This window comes from Loxodonta africana, chromosome 9 (assembly GCF_030014295.1).
Source record: "Loxodonta africana isolate mLoxAfr1 chromosome 9, mLoxAfr1.hap2, whole genome shotgun sequence".
Taxonomy (NCBI): Eukaryota; Metazoa; Chordata; class Mammalia; order Proboscidea; family Elephantidae; genus Loxodonta; species Loxodonta africana.
In genome coordinates, this window is record NC_087350.1 from 52,276,511 (window position 1) to 52,293,034 (window position 16,524).

General features: G+C 43.9%; 1 protein-coding gene across 8 annotated transcripts in view; it reads left to right on the forward strand.

Annotated features, from left to right (window-relative positions):
- The window catches only part of STRBP (spermatid perinuclear RNA binding protein), a 176,860-nt gene that overhangs the window by 159,348 nt on the left and 988 nt on the right, over positions 1-16,524 (forward strand). Inside the window, exon 18 of one of the 8 annotated variants that reach the window (XM_023544948.2) lies at positions 4,005-16,518. The exons of 6 other annotated variants lie outside the window; for them this stretch is intronic. In XM_023544948.2, coding sequence (XP_023400716.1) covers positions 4,005-4,009 — 5 coding nt within the window. In that variant the 3' untranslated portion in view covers positions 4,010-16,518. One more of the 8 variants, XM_010587638.3, reaches the window with a different exon arrangement.

The following is a 16,524-nucleotide window of genomic DNA, read 5'->3' on the forward strand; positions in this document are numbered from 1 at the left end:
TGCTGCTTTGTGATTTCTCCATAGGTGAAATATTAGAATAGAAATAGGAGCAGATTTTAAATCACGCTTTGAGTATGCAGAAGTTTGTGAGGCCACAAGAACGTATTAATTATGAAATTAAGAAAATAATTAGTCTTTCCAGATTTGCCATGCCAATATTGGCAATAGCCATTGAGAAGATAAACCTGCTCACGGCTCCAGTTGGAGCTGTCTTTCTGGGGCGCTGAGGCCTGCACAGCAAAGCTATGCTTTGAATCTTTTAGTCCCTGTGTCTTCTGTAACATGCGATGTGCCAAATTGTGAACCGATATGGATTTCTAGGGTCACTTTAGAATGTTAATCAACAGCATTGCTTTTGATCTTCAGAATTCATGGCAGCTTACTCAAATGAAACTGCTTTCCGAGCATCACTCTTCTTACGACGTAACCATCTTAATGTTAAGGGGAAATTGTTATTTATCAAAATATTTTGAGCAATTTCAAAATAGGAGATCTGTGAGAGATTTGTGAGCCTCTACCAGAATGTTACATGTTGGCTGACTAATCTGGAAAAGGTTAAGATGATTACTGTAAGATTTTTTTTTTTACCTGAAATTTTTATTGGATTATTAAACTTATTTGGAGTCCTCTCCGTTTCTTTTCTCTGTAGGTTTACCCAAGAGAATGGTTCTGTTGCCCGTTATGAAATTCCCAACATATCCTGTTCCCCACTACTCATTCTTTTAGCAAATGACAGAAGCTAATTCCTATTGAGCAACAATACAGTACAGTACAGAATGCTAGAGAAAAAGCCTTTTTATCCTGCTTTCTTTGAACATATACTTGATCAAAATTATTTGTAAAGAACATCTTTCCTACTTTTTGATTTTAACAAATGCAAATTTAGTTCTTTAAAACTTGAAAAACAAACAAACAAACAAAGAAACCAGTTCTGTGAAACGGTACCTCATTTCCGGATAATAACTTATACCAGCCCTTCTGTTTTAGGGAAATAAAAGTCTAGCAGTTGAAAGTTTAAGTTTTAAGAGAAGTATCAGATTATGTAAAATTAAATTTGTGAAGGATGTACAGAGTCTCAGACACTGATCACAAATAAACTGCTTTGTTGTGACACAGAGTACTGCCTGGTTCCTGACGCAGTCCCTGAACTAGCTGATTGATTTGTATTTGCCCAGGGCACTTTAATTCGGGCTCTAGTTATTTTTTTTAATACAATAGAGACTTTTCATTTAAACTTTAACTTTGTAAATATTGAAGTGTGTAATTAAAGCCAATAAAATATGGGTTTCAATATTGTTTTAGCTTATTATTTTTGATATGTTTTGGTATCAAATTACAAGGAATTGAAAACTAATAATAACTTAGTCGTAGGACCCATTCATTCATAAGCGAACTGCTAAAACAAAGCAAAGGTGATTGTTAGTTTGAGCCAGTCCACTTATTTTGTAAGCCCTTTGTACTCCTGTGGTCCAAGGGCATTCCCGTAGTAAAGGTTATATTCTGTTATCAGAGCACTGCTTATTAAAATGATGGCACTACCCAGAGATGGGGAAGGAGGAATGTGATTATTTTAGTTTACGAATTTCCAAGTTTTAAAAAATAATAAATCAATCGATCAATCACCCTCTCTTGTTCTTGTGGCCTTCTTCACTCTGTAAGATACTGTGTTTACTCCCTGGCTTCTTTCATGCAGGTAAAAGATTAGTGATTTTTCTGGGATTCATTGAAGGGTCTCTTCCTCTTCAATTACATCAGAATCTAAAGCAGCAACAGGGTCCCCATAAATACTTGCTCTTCGATTGTCCCAGTTCTTGTTGAGTGCTGCTGTGAAAAGTGACAGGTTTCAGCCATGGGTCAGCATTTATTTTTAAGACACCTGATTAAGCTGGTAAAAAATGATCAGTCAGTAACATTGTGCTGTTCTGTAAAGGGTGCAGACCTAAGTCTTCACTTGCATTCTCACCTTATTGGAAAGCCTATAATGTTACTAGAAGGTAATGGTTTCATTAAGGTACTCACCCCCATGAAATCAATAGTGTGGTCCCATGTTAATATTTAAAAGTCAGTATGTCTTACAAATGTTTGCTTTTAGCGTGAATTTACTTTCCTCTTCCCTCTTAAATTTCATGTTTAGGAGCTGAACAGGGTCCATCAGTGAGAATGGGCTCCACAAAATGTGGCAAATTTATGTTCCAGATTTCTTTGGGACCACTAAATGAGGGTGAGATGGGCAATTTAAAACAAATGTTAGTATAACTTCTCAGATGTGTATTATACAATGATTTGTTCCTTTCTTCTGCTCCTTGACCTTTTGTCTGTATTAGTGGTGGGTGATACTTTAATAAAACCTCATCACTTGCTGGAAATAGCTGTGAACTTCTCATTCTCATCCTGTGCATTAGTGGCTAGACATAAGAAAGAGGGCCCGTTTCAGCTGGGAGTTTTCATGTTTCATTGATGCGTTTTGCTGACCTATGGATGAAACAGAGCCATCACTGAGAAGAAAAAGCATGGCTGGTAGTGTCCAGTTTTTATTCATTAAATATTTACAGTAGTCCTCTTGCCTTTGGAATACTATTAATTGGCAGCTGCAGCTGTATTGTTCTTTGAATTGATGGTCAAATTTGCATTCCAAGTTGGAATCTCTCTGGAGATTTCTCTTTAGAAAATTCTTTTGAAGTAGGTGACTCTGCTTCATAACTCAATCCCCCTATAATGGTAAAAAGGGAGCTGTGCTGTTTTCCAACATGATGGCAGTCATTTCAAATGGTTTCTACCAAGTCTTTTTTTTTTTTTTTAATTTTGTTGTTTGTTGGAAGTTACTAACCATGTTGTAAACCTGCCCAGTTGCTGCAAACTTTTACATTTCTCTGCTTTACTTAAAATAATTGAGCTGTCAGTCCTTTGTTAGAAGTGGTAACCATGCAAGTTCCAACTGTTTAAATTCTGTAATGACTTTAAGTACCCCCCCCTTTGCCCTTCCCACCCCTCCATTTTGTAATGAAAATTCCACTTACAGCTGAAAGAGCAGAGAAATATAAATGAAGCTCTTGGCTTCACCAAATTGTGTGAAATTAACATAAAGTTTTGCTTCTCTGCTCTTTTCTCCACTGTAGGTGGTTTTTTCATTGACAGCCCCTATTGCCAGCCTCTGAGCGTCGCACCATTTATTATTCACTTGGGCCCTCAAGATTTCTTCTCTGACTTCTAGAACCATCAGGTTGTCTGGCTTGAAATGGCAATTTCTATGTCTTGGTCTTAAGAGCAATGTGACCCCCTGAGGCTTTCCAGCTTTCAGATACACCACTCTGACACCTTTTTGAAAGCAGTGACTGAGCATTTTAAAGAAGAGCAATACTTTATTCAAAGCCATGGTGTCTGTTTTAAAACCTTTCCTTTGGAAACCTAGCAATATCCCTACTTAACCCCTCTTAGCATAGTCTCTTGTCGGGGAGTTTACAGACAAATGTAGAACTTAGAATTAGTGTGTGAGCTGTGCTATCTTCTGACAGTTTTTAACCTTTTTTAGCACTTAAATGGAATAGTTGCACTCCTAACTGCGTCAGTTAGTGCTATTATAATTTCTCAGAGATGGGGGTCCTCCTTGAAGCCATATCCTTTGCATGGGGCTGGCGCCTAGCCTGGGATGTGGCTTGCAGTCTGTGTTTCTTCAGGTTGCAGGAGCACCCCGTCTCTTGTGCAAGGTAATTTGGTCCACTAGATTTCCAACATACCTCATGCTGACTAGATGCAGTGCATGGTACGGTGAAGCACGGAGTTGGGTTTACGTGGTTCCTGAAGTCGTTTGTAGTCTCTCTCAAATTGTTAACCTGGGGAACAAACCACTTGGTAGATTTTGCTAGTATAAGCCTTCTCTTTTCATTTTTAATTTGGGTGAATGTTTGAAAATCATGAATCAGTCACTCACCATTATTAATTGAAGATCTGGAAATACCTTGTTAATGTATTTTTAAAACTGGTGTTGGACCCTCTGTGTATTTCAGGTTAATACTTTTAAGCAGTTTTCAGAACGTTTATCTCACTTTATTCTCGTTCTCCTCGGACCTTCGTAGCCATATCACTTGTATAAAATAGGCTGAAATATAGTGACTGTAAGCTGTGATCTCAGTATAAAAAGGTAAGCTCTTTTATTTTCTGATTAAAGAGAAAAATAATTAAAAATCAGTTTTCACACAACATGCATATATGACAATCATATGATGTATTTGATCTCTTAGGTCTTATGTCATCACATTACCTTTAAAATTTTTATGGTATAAATGTAAAATAGTTATTTTCAGCATTTGTTTTAATACCCTTATAATTACTTTCTATTCAAGAGAGAAATTTCACTTTTGCTGGGTTAAGTGTGTGTATGTATGTCCGGACTTACAATGTAACATATATGTAAGCTACATACACACATGTACCTGTTTAAATATAAGAATTTAGTGGTAGGAACAGCTCACCTAAAAAGATTTTAACGTCAGGACACTCACTTGGCCAAAGTGCTGGAATTTTGTAAGCAGCAAGACTGGTGACAGTGCTGGTAGGATCCATTTCTGTGTAGCTGTTACTCAAGCTGAGGATCAAAGTGCCAATTTCTCAAGGCGAGAAACTTCTCTGAGAAATAAAAATCTTTGACCTGTGCTATATGTCCCTATACAACAGCAGCAAGAAGCCATAAATAAATAAAAAGCAATGGGGGAAAAAAAAACCAACAAAATATTAAGGTAACTATGGAAAAATATATAACTGACTGAGTTAAGCTGTTTGCAGAAGCAACTTTGGCAGGACTCAAAATGGTGACTATCCAGTCTGCAGAGACCAAATAGACTTAAGACTAGTCATCCGTCTTTTCCAGTGGAGGTAGATAGGTGATTTATTTCCCATTTTATTCAACTACCATGGAGTTTATTTTAGAAGATATAAGGGTTAGGCCAAATAGTCTAGTAAAGATTTGCTTTGTTTAGTTTGTGTCCCATAAATGCATTTCATATATGTTAGATGTCTTTGCTGTATTTGATATATAGATATTAAAATGAATTTTATGTTTTATATTTGTTTCTAAGTAGCAGTTTTCTTTATATTACTAACTTTAAGGTTGCTGGAACAACTTATTTTCCCATACAGAATCTGTATGTACATTTAATATGGCTTTGGCATTTATAAAAGGTTGCACGAGGTGTAGCTGACTAGTACCAAGTGCAATCCAATCCTCTCAAACAGCTGAGTGCCTATTATGTGCCAGGTCCTTTTCTAGGTACAAAGAAAACAGAGGCTTTAACTAGTGGAGAATCTTCTTGCTGGTGGGGTTGCGCCTGTTATAAATACCCTAGTTTGGGAGACAAATCATGTCAGCAATGGCAAAAGATAGTTGTTTGTGCTATTTAATAACATGGGCCCTCTGATAGCACTGAAATGGACATCAGTTGGAAATTCACTCATTAAAATACTTCCCTAGCAGTTTTGAGAGCCTGAAACTAACTCTGCTTTATGTTCATGGATCTCTATTCAACTGAGTGAATTGAATGGAACGAACAATTAATACTCCAGTCTTTTACAGCAGTTTTGATAGTATAGCAAATTACCAAGTGGTTAATTTATAATACTGGTCACATGTTTTGGATGACAAATGAGGGGAATGTTACCCTTATAATCAGTCATCACTATAATTTCCTGGTTTCTTAGATTTTGTTAATAACTACTGGAAGAAAGTCTTCAGTAGTGAATTAGGGGAACGAACTAAGGGAATTTTTTTTTTTTCCCCTTCATCAGGTGGATTTCTAGCAATCCATAGCCCTACATAGGTCAGGCCTACCTGGCATTTCAAAACCAGGGCCATTAAGAGCGATTAAAGCTGAAAACACCTGCTCTGTGAATGGTCTTCTTAAAATTTTCATTCTTCTTATGCTGGTCTCTGAAGTCCTCCAGAACAGGAAAGGTTCTCTTATATTCAAACTCATACTCTGTAAGTCTGATACCATAGATTCCTCAGCATTACTGGGAGGCCTGGGAGGGAGATGGATGGGGAAAGAATAGCAACTGCAGAGCCAAGAAACTCTTGCTGAGGTGAGTTTCAATGTTGATGTGTTTCTCTCTAGCAGCGATTTACAGAGCACAGAGCTGGTACGTCTTATATGAGTCCCTTCCTTTCCTAATGGCATCTTCCAGAAAGACTGTTTTAAGTTAAGAATTCAAGTTGAGTTAGTTGTTTAAGAATAAATATTCTTTCTTATGTTATCATTTTAGGTGGGAGCTCACAGCTTCATTGATGCTTGAAGGAATGATCTTTGGAGATTTTTAAAAAAAGCAACATAATGCAAATTAGGTTATATAAGCTTTACAGCACAGCTAGAAATAGGGAATAAAAACCATATGGGAATCTGGGCCAAAGTATTTCTTTCTGTCCAGCAGATTCCCATGGGACTCAGGAATTAGATATGTTAATGCATGTGAAGTCCTTCAGACAGTACCTGGCACATCTGTTCTTACCGTGATTGGCTAAGGTGAAAGGAAGCATGTGAGGGCGGCAAGGATGTGCTGATAGGTGGCCGAGAAGCAGGTGTGTGGCCTCCTCTAGGTGTTGTGTTGGCTCTTTAGTATTGACTAGTTTGGGCTGCTGCCAGGCTTTGGGAGAGGACTCCTAGCGTCTGGGGTTAGACAAGAAACACAAACCAAAGATCTGGTGAGAGCAAGTTATGGTGAAGTTGCTGCTAATTTGGGGCTGAATGAAATTGCTTCCGTTTCTGCCACCAGCCGGTCTGCTACTGGGGATTGATAAATACTTGGTTTGGGCTTTAAGCGTGGTTAGAACTTCAAAAGGGCTGAGCTTAGAACATCTACCTGCTGGTTCCAAGTTTCCTACTGATGCATTAATAATAATGATGACAGCTACCCCTGGAATTCAATCTTTAGGGCTCACCAGTGTTTGGTAGGTAGAAAGCAAGTTATTATAGACCCAGAAAGGAAAGGAGATTGTGGGGTGTGCCTAGAAGGCTACTGACTCAGATGCCTCTCTGAATAGTACTCCTGCAGCTTGTCTCTCCGAGTTTGCTTTGACATTTTGGGAAGAGTCTGTACTCACCACCACATTGAGGTCTTCCTTCTGTTAGCCTTAGTAAAAACCATATTATCTGTCTGTCTACACACAGTTGGATAGTTACTTTTCAACAAGAGGAAAAATGGGTAGATGGTGAAGTTTATGCAGTTGGATTGAATAAAGGGTACTGTCTTACCATCTGTTCCTGGCTTGCATATATCTGCATAGACTTTAGGAGCCTCTGAAGAAAGCTGGCAGCTGCATCCCAGTCTGTTGGTAGGAGGTGAGCTAAGTGAGGAATACAGATGGAGTTCTGAGATGCTCTAAGGTTGTGAAAGCTGTGTGTAGCCAAGGACTGAGAGTTACCTTTAAGAAGGCAAATAAGGTAGCTTTACGTTGTCAGGAGGCTTCTTTGGTGTTTGTATGCTAATACCCAGGCAGAAGTCACCCTGTTCCTCTGTGGCTGTGGCTGTTTTGTGGAATCATTGGCTTTTTCAGCCAAGGTTGAGGAAGGGCCTATTTTGTAATTTTTTTTTTGCCTTGATCAGTCGATTGTTAGCCTGTTAATTACCTGGTCTTCCTATGGAGACGCTTGGCCTTTCTTGGCAGAACTTTGCCATTTCTGCAAACAAATTGTGCTGCCTGTGTTTCAGGGTCCAGTGAAGGCTGCCTCCATCTGCCTAGATGGCCTCATCATATCAGACCAGCAGACACTAGCTGGAGGTAGATGGTTGCAGAGTCATCTTCATTGCTGTTGTATGACCAACAAGACGTAATGGGATCAGCCTGGTGGTGGTTAGGACGTTCTCCCAGCACTCCCTGGGAGCCCAGCCTCTCTCTGCTTCATTTTAGTTTTTCTACCTTGACCCCTTTGTAGTGTTTGGACTAATGGTCTCTGCTGTGATCCCTTTGTACCATTTGGACTAAGTCCCTGCATTAAAGTATCAGCTGAATGCCCCGGGTAAATAAGTAAACAGTAGCCTTTGGTTTAGGTCCTCTTGGGCTTTGGACAGCAGTAGATTGAAGAAGCAGGAATGGAAGAAAGGAAAGGGAGGAAGGAAAGATACTAAAATTGGTGTCTTGTGTATGCCAGGCACTTGGACATTCTTCTTATTTCTCAAAACCTTCTTGGAAGTGGTATTATCCCTGTTTTACAGATGAAAAACTGAGTCTCAGGGTCGTTTAAGTGCTAGAGTCAGGAATGACATCCAGCTCTGTTCAGTACCAAAGCCTCTTTCAGCTGCACTGTGCTCTGGGTGAAAAGGCTGGGAGTGGAGGTGAGGAGCATGTCGGCCACAGGCAGAAGGTATGCAGGTGACGAAAGGGGCGATGCAGAAAGGAGATGTAAGAAAGGCCTGACACCAGCCTGGGGCCTCAAGCAGGACTGTCACAGGATCTGCAGGCTCTGGCAGGAATCAGATCAGAATTCCTGTGTCACTGGCTCCCTGGAAGATCCTTGAGTGTGCTGGAATCTAGGCCCTCTGACTTGAAGTCATTGCAGACCAGATATCCTGGCTTAAGGATAGGGATGTATTCTTTTAGACCAATTGGAAAAGATTGTTTTGAGAAGACTGGAAGGCTGAGATCTGGCTTTCTAAACTGAAGAAGCTTTTTCTATTAGAAGCTTGTTTTTCTGCTTGAATATCAGTGAGAAACCAAGGTACATGTTTTCATGTAGCCTTTCATTAGCCGAGTGCCTGCTCTCTGTGCAACCTGAGATAGGTCCTGGGGATGTTTTAAAAGATTTGAGCCGGACTCAGGGCTGGCGAGGCTTAGGTTTACTGGGTGAAAGTGAGGGGGGCATGAAAGGGGTAGCAGCTCAGGTTTATAGTGTAAATGTAGGGAGGTGTCCCTGGACAAGTGCCAAGGCTGGAGGGACAGGTATCAGAGATGGGAGAGGTGGTGGATTGCAGAGGCCGATTCTGATTGCTAACAGTTTCCTCAACACTAGGCTTCAAGGGAAGGCTGCCAGCCTGGAGTCAGGAGTCTTCCCTTGAGGTTGAGCACCTGCTTAGTGAGCCCTGGCCTGGCTGGTTTTGAGGTCTCTGAATTGCTGCATGGGAGCTAGTCTGCTGAACCTGTCTGACTTGTGACTTGTCCCCTACTGCAGATCATATCACCAGTTCCGTTTCTGAATAATGCCAGTTGGGTCTCTGCTTAGGAGCAAGTGGGTGTGGGGTTGGGTACGGAAACCTTTTCAAAGAAAGATACTTCTCATCCACCCCAAGTCAACGTCTTCCTTGGCAACCGGCAGTTTTTCCTGAGCAACCTGCCTTAAGCCTGGAGGGGAATAGGAAAAAAGAGCCTTGTTTTAAACCCAGGTTGTATGAGTTCTAGAGCACTGACTTATGTGTGAGGGAGAATAGGTACCTGGCCTTTGTTGAGCACAACACTTTTCAAAGCCCTTTTCCATTATTTCATTTCCTACCCTACTCATAGCATCTTGGAGAAATAGCACTGCAGGGATTGTTGTCCCCACACTATACACAAGGACATTGAAGCCCAGAGACTTCTTTAAACCACCCAGCTTGCTTGTGGCCAAACATTGTGGCTCTTAATTACTGAGTTTTTAAACCACACAGAAGAAATAACATTTCTTAGACTGTTTTTAGAGTTAACAGAGCTCTTTCTTAGGGATTAGTTTTGAACTCCACCACAACTGTGGAATCTAGAAATTTTTTCCTTTTGTAGATGAGGAAATGGAGGCTTAGAGAGACAGGGGACTTGCCCAAAATTATACAGCAAGTAAAGTGGCTGAGCCCACACATTCCGATAGCGCTGTGCTTGATGCTGATGGGTCTGGATTACTAGTCTAGACTGATGCCGATCCTGTCTTCCAAAACCCTTGGGCAAGTTTTCTCTCCTCTGTTTAGTTTTCTTCCAGACTTCTGGGATATATCTGTGTGGCTTGAAACAAAATAAACAAAAACCATTCCACCTCCCCCTTTTTCACTTCTCACTTCCTTCCCTCAAAACCGGACTTTGTCTAGTTCCTCCCAAAGAAGTGTTTGTGAGCTTGTGCTTGGGCAAGGTGACTGACTGGTCAGCCTTGGGCCAGGCAGCATGTTTTTTACCATCTGCACAGTTGGGTCTGTCTTCACAGACCATCTTGTTTGTCCTATAATAAAGTACAAATTCAGTCATTGCCATTTGGAGAGATACCCGGGTTGGAGAAGGGGAAGGGATGGGAGAAAGGGAGGGAATGTGTTGTTGGAAGTTTGCTTTTTATGTTCAGCCTCATCAACATTTTGGTTGTCTGCTGTCATCCACTCCTGGCTGAGGCTTCAAAATGTTCCCCAACCTAAAAGGCATCACCCTCACAGTTACAGAATTTCCAGAGCACTCCAGTGCCTGGGGTCTTGTTGGGTCTTTCCATCACGTAGATAGATTAGTCTCTCAGAGATTGCTCATCATCCTAAAATCCCTCATGGCCTTGGAGGCCACGTTTAGGAAAATTCTGGTGGGCACCATCTAGAAGGTGAAAACACAGAAGTTGGCACCTGAGGGACTCAAGAAAGCTGACAACACCTTGAAATGAGATTGAAGGAGAAGGGAAGGCTTGGTGAGAACATGGATGCTTCCATCAGCTATTTTAAGGGTTTATATTTACTTGTATATAGCTCCAGGGGGTAGAACACAGTTATGGAAAGCCAACTGAGCAATTTGGGCTATGTTATACCCCCTGTGGCAACAGACTGGGCTGCCTCGGGGGTAGGTGGGGTGAGAAGTGAGCTCCATGTTACTGGAAGTGTTTAAGCAAGAAGCCGGTTGTTTGGGTACTGTAGAGGGAATTCCTCTGTGGAATGTCAGTTTGGACTGAGCTCTGATGTGATTGGTGACATTGCCAAGAGCACTTCTCCCCGCTTGGGTAGGTGGATTTATTGAGAAAATATTCACCGTCACCTACTAGTGTTTATCAGGCTCCGCGCTGGGGGAGAAGGATCAGTTGGAGCAACCATCAAGCTTTTCAGCTTAGACAACTGAGTATAAGGTGAAGCCACTGACCAAGACGACAGCACGGGAAGGGGGAGGACGATGTTCAAGGGATTTGAACAGAATTAGAGCCATCTTCTGTGGCTGGAAGAAAGGCTTTGGCAGGTACCAATCCAGAAAGGGATGATATTCCCGACTTAGGGCTGGGCGCTTACAGGTTCCCAGGTCTACCACTCAGCCCAGGAGAGGAGCCAGGCCTGTGAAGAGAGTGTTACACACAGGAAGAGAAGTGCTTAGAGCTAATTTACAAGGAGTTCTGACAGAGGCTTCCTATTGAGACTGACATCTGAGCTGGATAGGAATCTGTCTGGTAGGGAGTGGAGGGGCATTTCAGGAACTGGGAGCACAGGATGCGTACAAAGAGCATGGCCTGAGGGAATAGCTAGAACTTCCTCTTGATGGGGCCTGTGATGGTTTGGAGGGGTGAAGTGGCAGGAGGTGAGACTGCGTCATCTGGGTCAACTTCGTGAAAGGCCCTGGTACGATGCCTTTCAGTGATTACTGTCACCTGAAATGGTGAGACTTCTGGAGGGTTGGTTTGGAAAGACCAGAGGCAGAGCATTGGCCAGGAAGGGCTGTTGTGAGTGCCCAGGTGAGGGATGGAGGAGGCTGGCTGAGGTCTGCAGCAGAGTGGTGGGAAGGCAAGAAGGGAGCCTCTTTGTGGGCCTGGCTCCTTTCCTGGACTGAGCGGGAGGGCACCTAGCCCTGGGCCAGGGAACAAGAGCTACCCACTGGGGGAGTGGGGACCTGCCAAAGTGCTTTTCCCAGGCTGCTCTTTAGTGGGTGACTGGAAGAAAGGTAGTGCCCCAGACAAAGATGGGGAAGGAAGATGCTGGGGGAGGGGGTTGTGGGGAGAGAGCTCGCCATGTAGCAAGGGCCATCTCCATTAGGCTGGGAAATGGGGCTTTGCCAGGCCCAACTTTCTCCTGGGTGCTTTTAGCCCCCTTCCACGTGCTTTTGAAAATGTCTCCACTGAAAACGGGTAGAAAGGTTTGAAGACTGGTCAGTCAGCATCTTGCCCTTTCCCAGAGTTTCTGCTCTACTTGGCCAGGCTCACCAATCAAGGCATTATTATTGGGAGCAACAGTTAGTGGGCGTTCATTCATACTGGTGCCTTCTGCTGTTTAAATAATAAAGTTTGGGTTTCATTAACAAGGCAAGGGCTGCATCTTATTGGATTCAACATCTGTAGAACATGATCTTTAGCCAGGGGGAACGTACAGGCATTCCTTACAGAGTTAAATCCACAGAATTAGGATGTTACTTACTGGAGGATCTGCTTCGGGCCTCAGTTCTGTGTCTGTCTCAGTCCTGCTTGCATGGAGGAGGAGGCAGGGGGGTTTCTGCATCTCTGTTATTCCTGGAGCTCTGCTGGGTACTGGGCTGAAAAAGCAGTTGGGATTTTGAGCCTTTAGGTCAGGGTTATAAAAGGGTTAAAGGTATAGTGAGACACCGATCCCTTCAGGCTTTAGGTTAGCCAGAATCCCAGGGCCAGGTGTTTGTAACTACAAGCAGCCTTGTCCATTCACCCCTTGTCCAGTCAGTGTATCACACAAATTATACCCTTTTTATATGTATTGTTACACATTAGCCTTATTGTTATTATAAATATGTTATACATAGCCAATTCACAGCCTTGTGACAACGTGAAAATACTTGGGAAGCGCTGCTTTAGACCTGGCCTCAGCAGCCTTTTTCTGTAAAGGGCCAGACAGTAACTATTTTAGACTTTGTGGCCCATGTGGTCTCTGTCACAACTACACAATTCTGTCATAGTTGCAGAGCAGCCGTAGACAACATGTGAACGAATGAGAGTGGCTTTGTTCCAATAAACCTGATAAAACAGGCAACGGGCTGGATTTGGCCCATGGGCCATATCGTGCCAACCCCTGCCTTATACTGTAGAGCCTTTAGCTTAACCATGACTGGAAACTTCCTTCCCATCTGCTGCCTGCACCCATCCATCTTTCCACAAAGGCTTCCTGAGCATCTGTTCCCTGTAAGCACTGAGGATGAGTACAAAGCAGGTCCTGCCCATGAGGAACTTGGGTTTTGGATGGTAGGTAGAATACTGAAAGGGGAGAGTAGGTGGCTAAAAAGCAAAGAACAGAACTGAGTTAAGAGAATCCACGGTGATAGGGGCTCAGAGGAGATAAGGGCTGAGTGTGATCTGGGAAAGCCCTAGGAAGGGAAGCAGCACTGGTGTGGAATATTAGCAGGAGGAGATGGTTACTTCAGGAAGGGGAGAAGCCCTGATGATTGTAAAAGAGTGTATGTTGAACAGTGTGATTGTGTCTTCAGAAAAGCATGTTGGGGTCATCTTGTGAAGGGCCTTGCACACCAGGCCAAGGAGAGTGAATCTGATTCTCCCAATGGTGGGAGCCAGTGGACGGTTATGCTCAGGCGTATTAGAAATGTCAGTTTGATCATGGAAGACCATGTTTATAAATTATAACTTTCAATTTAGTCTGGGCTTTTTAGCCAAGGGTTTAATTAACCTTAGTCCTAGATGTGGGGAAGAGAGGGCTCCTTCTGAGAATTGGTCAGTTTTGCTGGCCACTGGCTTCAGTGAGCCAGTGAGCATGCCACCTTTATTTTTGACGTGGCAGAGTTTGACAAAGTCCTCCATCTTCAGGCTTTTCTTCCCTAGTATTTTCCTAAAGACCACCTGAAAGGTCAAGACAAATGAAACATCCTGTCTCAAATCTAATTTTGGCTTGGAGCCTGGGTGTGTGAGGGTAAAATGCTAGGGACAGGTTCCCCCTTGCTTCACAATAAGGCAGGTGGCAAGAAGGCTTTATGGAGCATGTGTTTTCTCCCTCTGCCTGTGGCCTGGGTGTAGCACACAGGGCAGGCCTCTGAGCAGAGATGATGGCCTCTCCTCCAGAAGCCTCCACACACCGAGGCAGGAGCGTGTGTGTGACAGGTGGGCAACACTGCTCACGTGCAGCAGAGCCTGCCCTGGGCTGGCCCTTATTTTGGGCGCAGGGCAGACTGAGGTGCCTAAGACATGACATAATGCCTGCCCCAAGGAGTACTTGGTGTAGCTGGGACGACGAAAAATACCGTGCTTTCTCTCTCCAAAGGTGCTTTCTCTCAGAGGAAGGTTTCCAGGCAGGTTAAAGGAGTTGACATCTGTGCTGACATGTTCAGGATGCTGCTTGCTGTGCTTCCTAATCTCTGAAAATCCACGGAAGGTTATGGAAAGAAAAACCGTCACTGAGAAACTGTGCCTGTGAGGCATGTTGGCTGCTGCTGCCTTTGCCTCCCTGTGGGCTGTGTGTGCCTGTTGGATTTTACTGACTGGTCTTGTCTCTCGGGGGCATGGGGTGGCACTCAGGCTCTGACTTAGGTGTGTGATGCCTCATCTTTAAGAAGGAACACTTTTGTTTTCTAGAGGTGTTTCTGGGTTCAAGGGAAGGAAAATGACAAATGTTAGCCTGACACAGGCTCCTCCCCTCGGTTTGCTGAAGAAGCTAGGGTTTGTCCCTCCGCCGTGAGCCAGGTGTGGCCTTGCATCAGGCACCACAGTCCTGGGGAGCGGCACCAGGTTCACAAGAGAGCTCTTGTCTGTCAGGCACCAGAAGTGACTTCAGGAGCTGGAGCCTTGCCCAGGCCAGGTCCTGTCCTAACCCACCATCATAGGCTCGACGCCATCTGTCTCGAGTTCTAGGAAACAGATGATGGTTAGAAAGTTCTTTTTTAAAACTTTAACCTAAATATTCCTGCTGCTCTGGGAATCAAGATTTTTTTCTTTTTATTATTCATGGACATGAGTCAAGGATAGGAATAGGAAGAAGCTCCTTCTCCACTTGTAATTTAGAAAGTTGCACTTCAAGTTTTCAGCTTCTTTTCCTCTCTTCTGGGTAGCTCATGCTTCCCACTTTGGGGCAGAGTGCTGCTCCTTTCTTCCTGATTGAGAGCTGGGTTCTGCTGCTCACAGACGCCTCTTAGGCCTGTGGAGGTTTTGCTTTGGTGGGTCAATGGCCTAACACCTAGGTCCAGATACACTTGTTTCCTTGACAGACTCATGTAACTTTCTAAGCCTCCTTCTGTCCCACATCTCTGGGCTCTCTCAGGCTGGGGCCCTGACACCCCTGAGGTCATGTTGACGTCCCACGCATGAGGTGTGATTTGGAAGTTAGCCAGGCAAGCCCTGGTTCCAAAAGTACTTCTCCTATCACTTGACGTTACGCCAGGAATTCTGTTACATGCATCCCTTACCCTGTGATCTCACGTCATGCTCAGACCATCTCTGTGTAGTCAGGCAGGGTTCATTCTGTGGCCCTGGTTTCTTAGAGGTGGTCCTAAGCATGACTTTTTCCCTAAATCACTCAATGTGGTGGGTATTCAGAGTTGCGACCTGGCATGGTCATGTGGGAGGTTAACTTACTGTAGGGGAAGGCAGGCTTATTGCTAGAAATGGGGGGAGGGGGGGGCTGGGGGCCTGACTTTCTGCATCTCCCAGGAATCAAGGGTGGCTTTGGCTGTCTTGTGAGCTGTGTCTCCAGCCTCCAGATGACTTCTTTCCAGCACACTAGGGCTCAAGGAAGCAAATCAGATGCTTGGTCAAGGCAAGAATTCCCTGCCTTTACCCCTCTTTCTAATGGGTCAAGAGCTGCTTTCCATTGGTGGACTTCATATATTTTAGCTCTTAGCAGTGTTTATCTTATTTTCCCCGAAAGCGTATCTGAACTCAGGCCTTCGTCCCTAAACCGATCTGTCTGGCCTGTTGTGCTAAATCTTCAGTCTCTGCAAGTGGCTGGCTGGAGCCTGGCCACATCCTCAGGAGGTAGCCATAATTAGGACCAGGACACTTAGCAGGAGTAGTGAGGCTGATGGGCCTGATCTCAAGGGTGCTGTTGGCAGGGTAGCAGGTGGGCTGGGACAGAGGCCGGCCTGGGGCCTGGCTCAGCCTGTTGGCCCCCCAGCACCTGCATCCTGGTCCACCTGCTGTGCAGAGTTCCTGGAGAGGGCTCTGTAAGGCTTGCTTTTCAGCCACTCCAAGCAGACTCCTGGTTTGGGAAGAGGTGGGAGGGGGTACAGCCCTGTTTTAAGAAGGGGTTTCCCTCACTGAGGAGTAAGGTGGCCCCACTCAGCCTTAGCTCTTCCGCAGCCTCAGGGTGGGGGGTTCAGGAGGTGTGGAGAAGGCTGAGTATAGCTGTGGGTAGAAACCTTTCCCTGCTGCACGGTTACGCACATGACATTGGACTCCTGGCTGCAGCTCACTCTGGTCTAGTAATGGCCGAGTTAGTTTTTAGTAATCTATTTAAAATATCTATCTGTATCTATTTACTGTGTTTTTCTGAATATGCCCGTGTAAATAGTATAATTTGCAGTGCAAAGTCTTTGGCAATAACTTCATGTTGTGTATTATGTTAAAAAAAAAAAAAACTCGGAAAACCACAACCACTATGGATTGTCCTTCCTCTCTGGGGCAATGATTCCGTATAGGACTCTGAACTTTAAACCTTGGTGTTGTTGAGCAG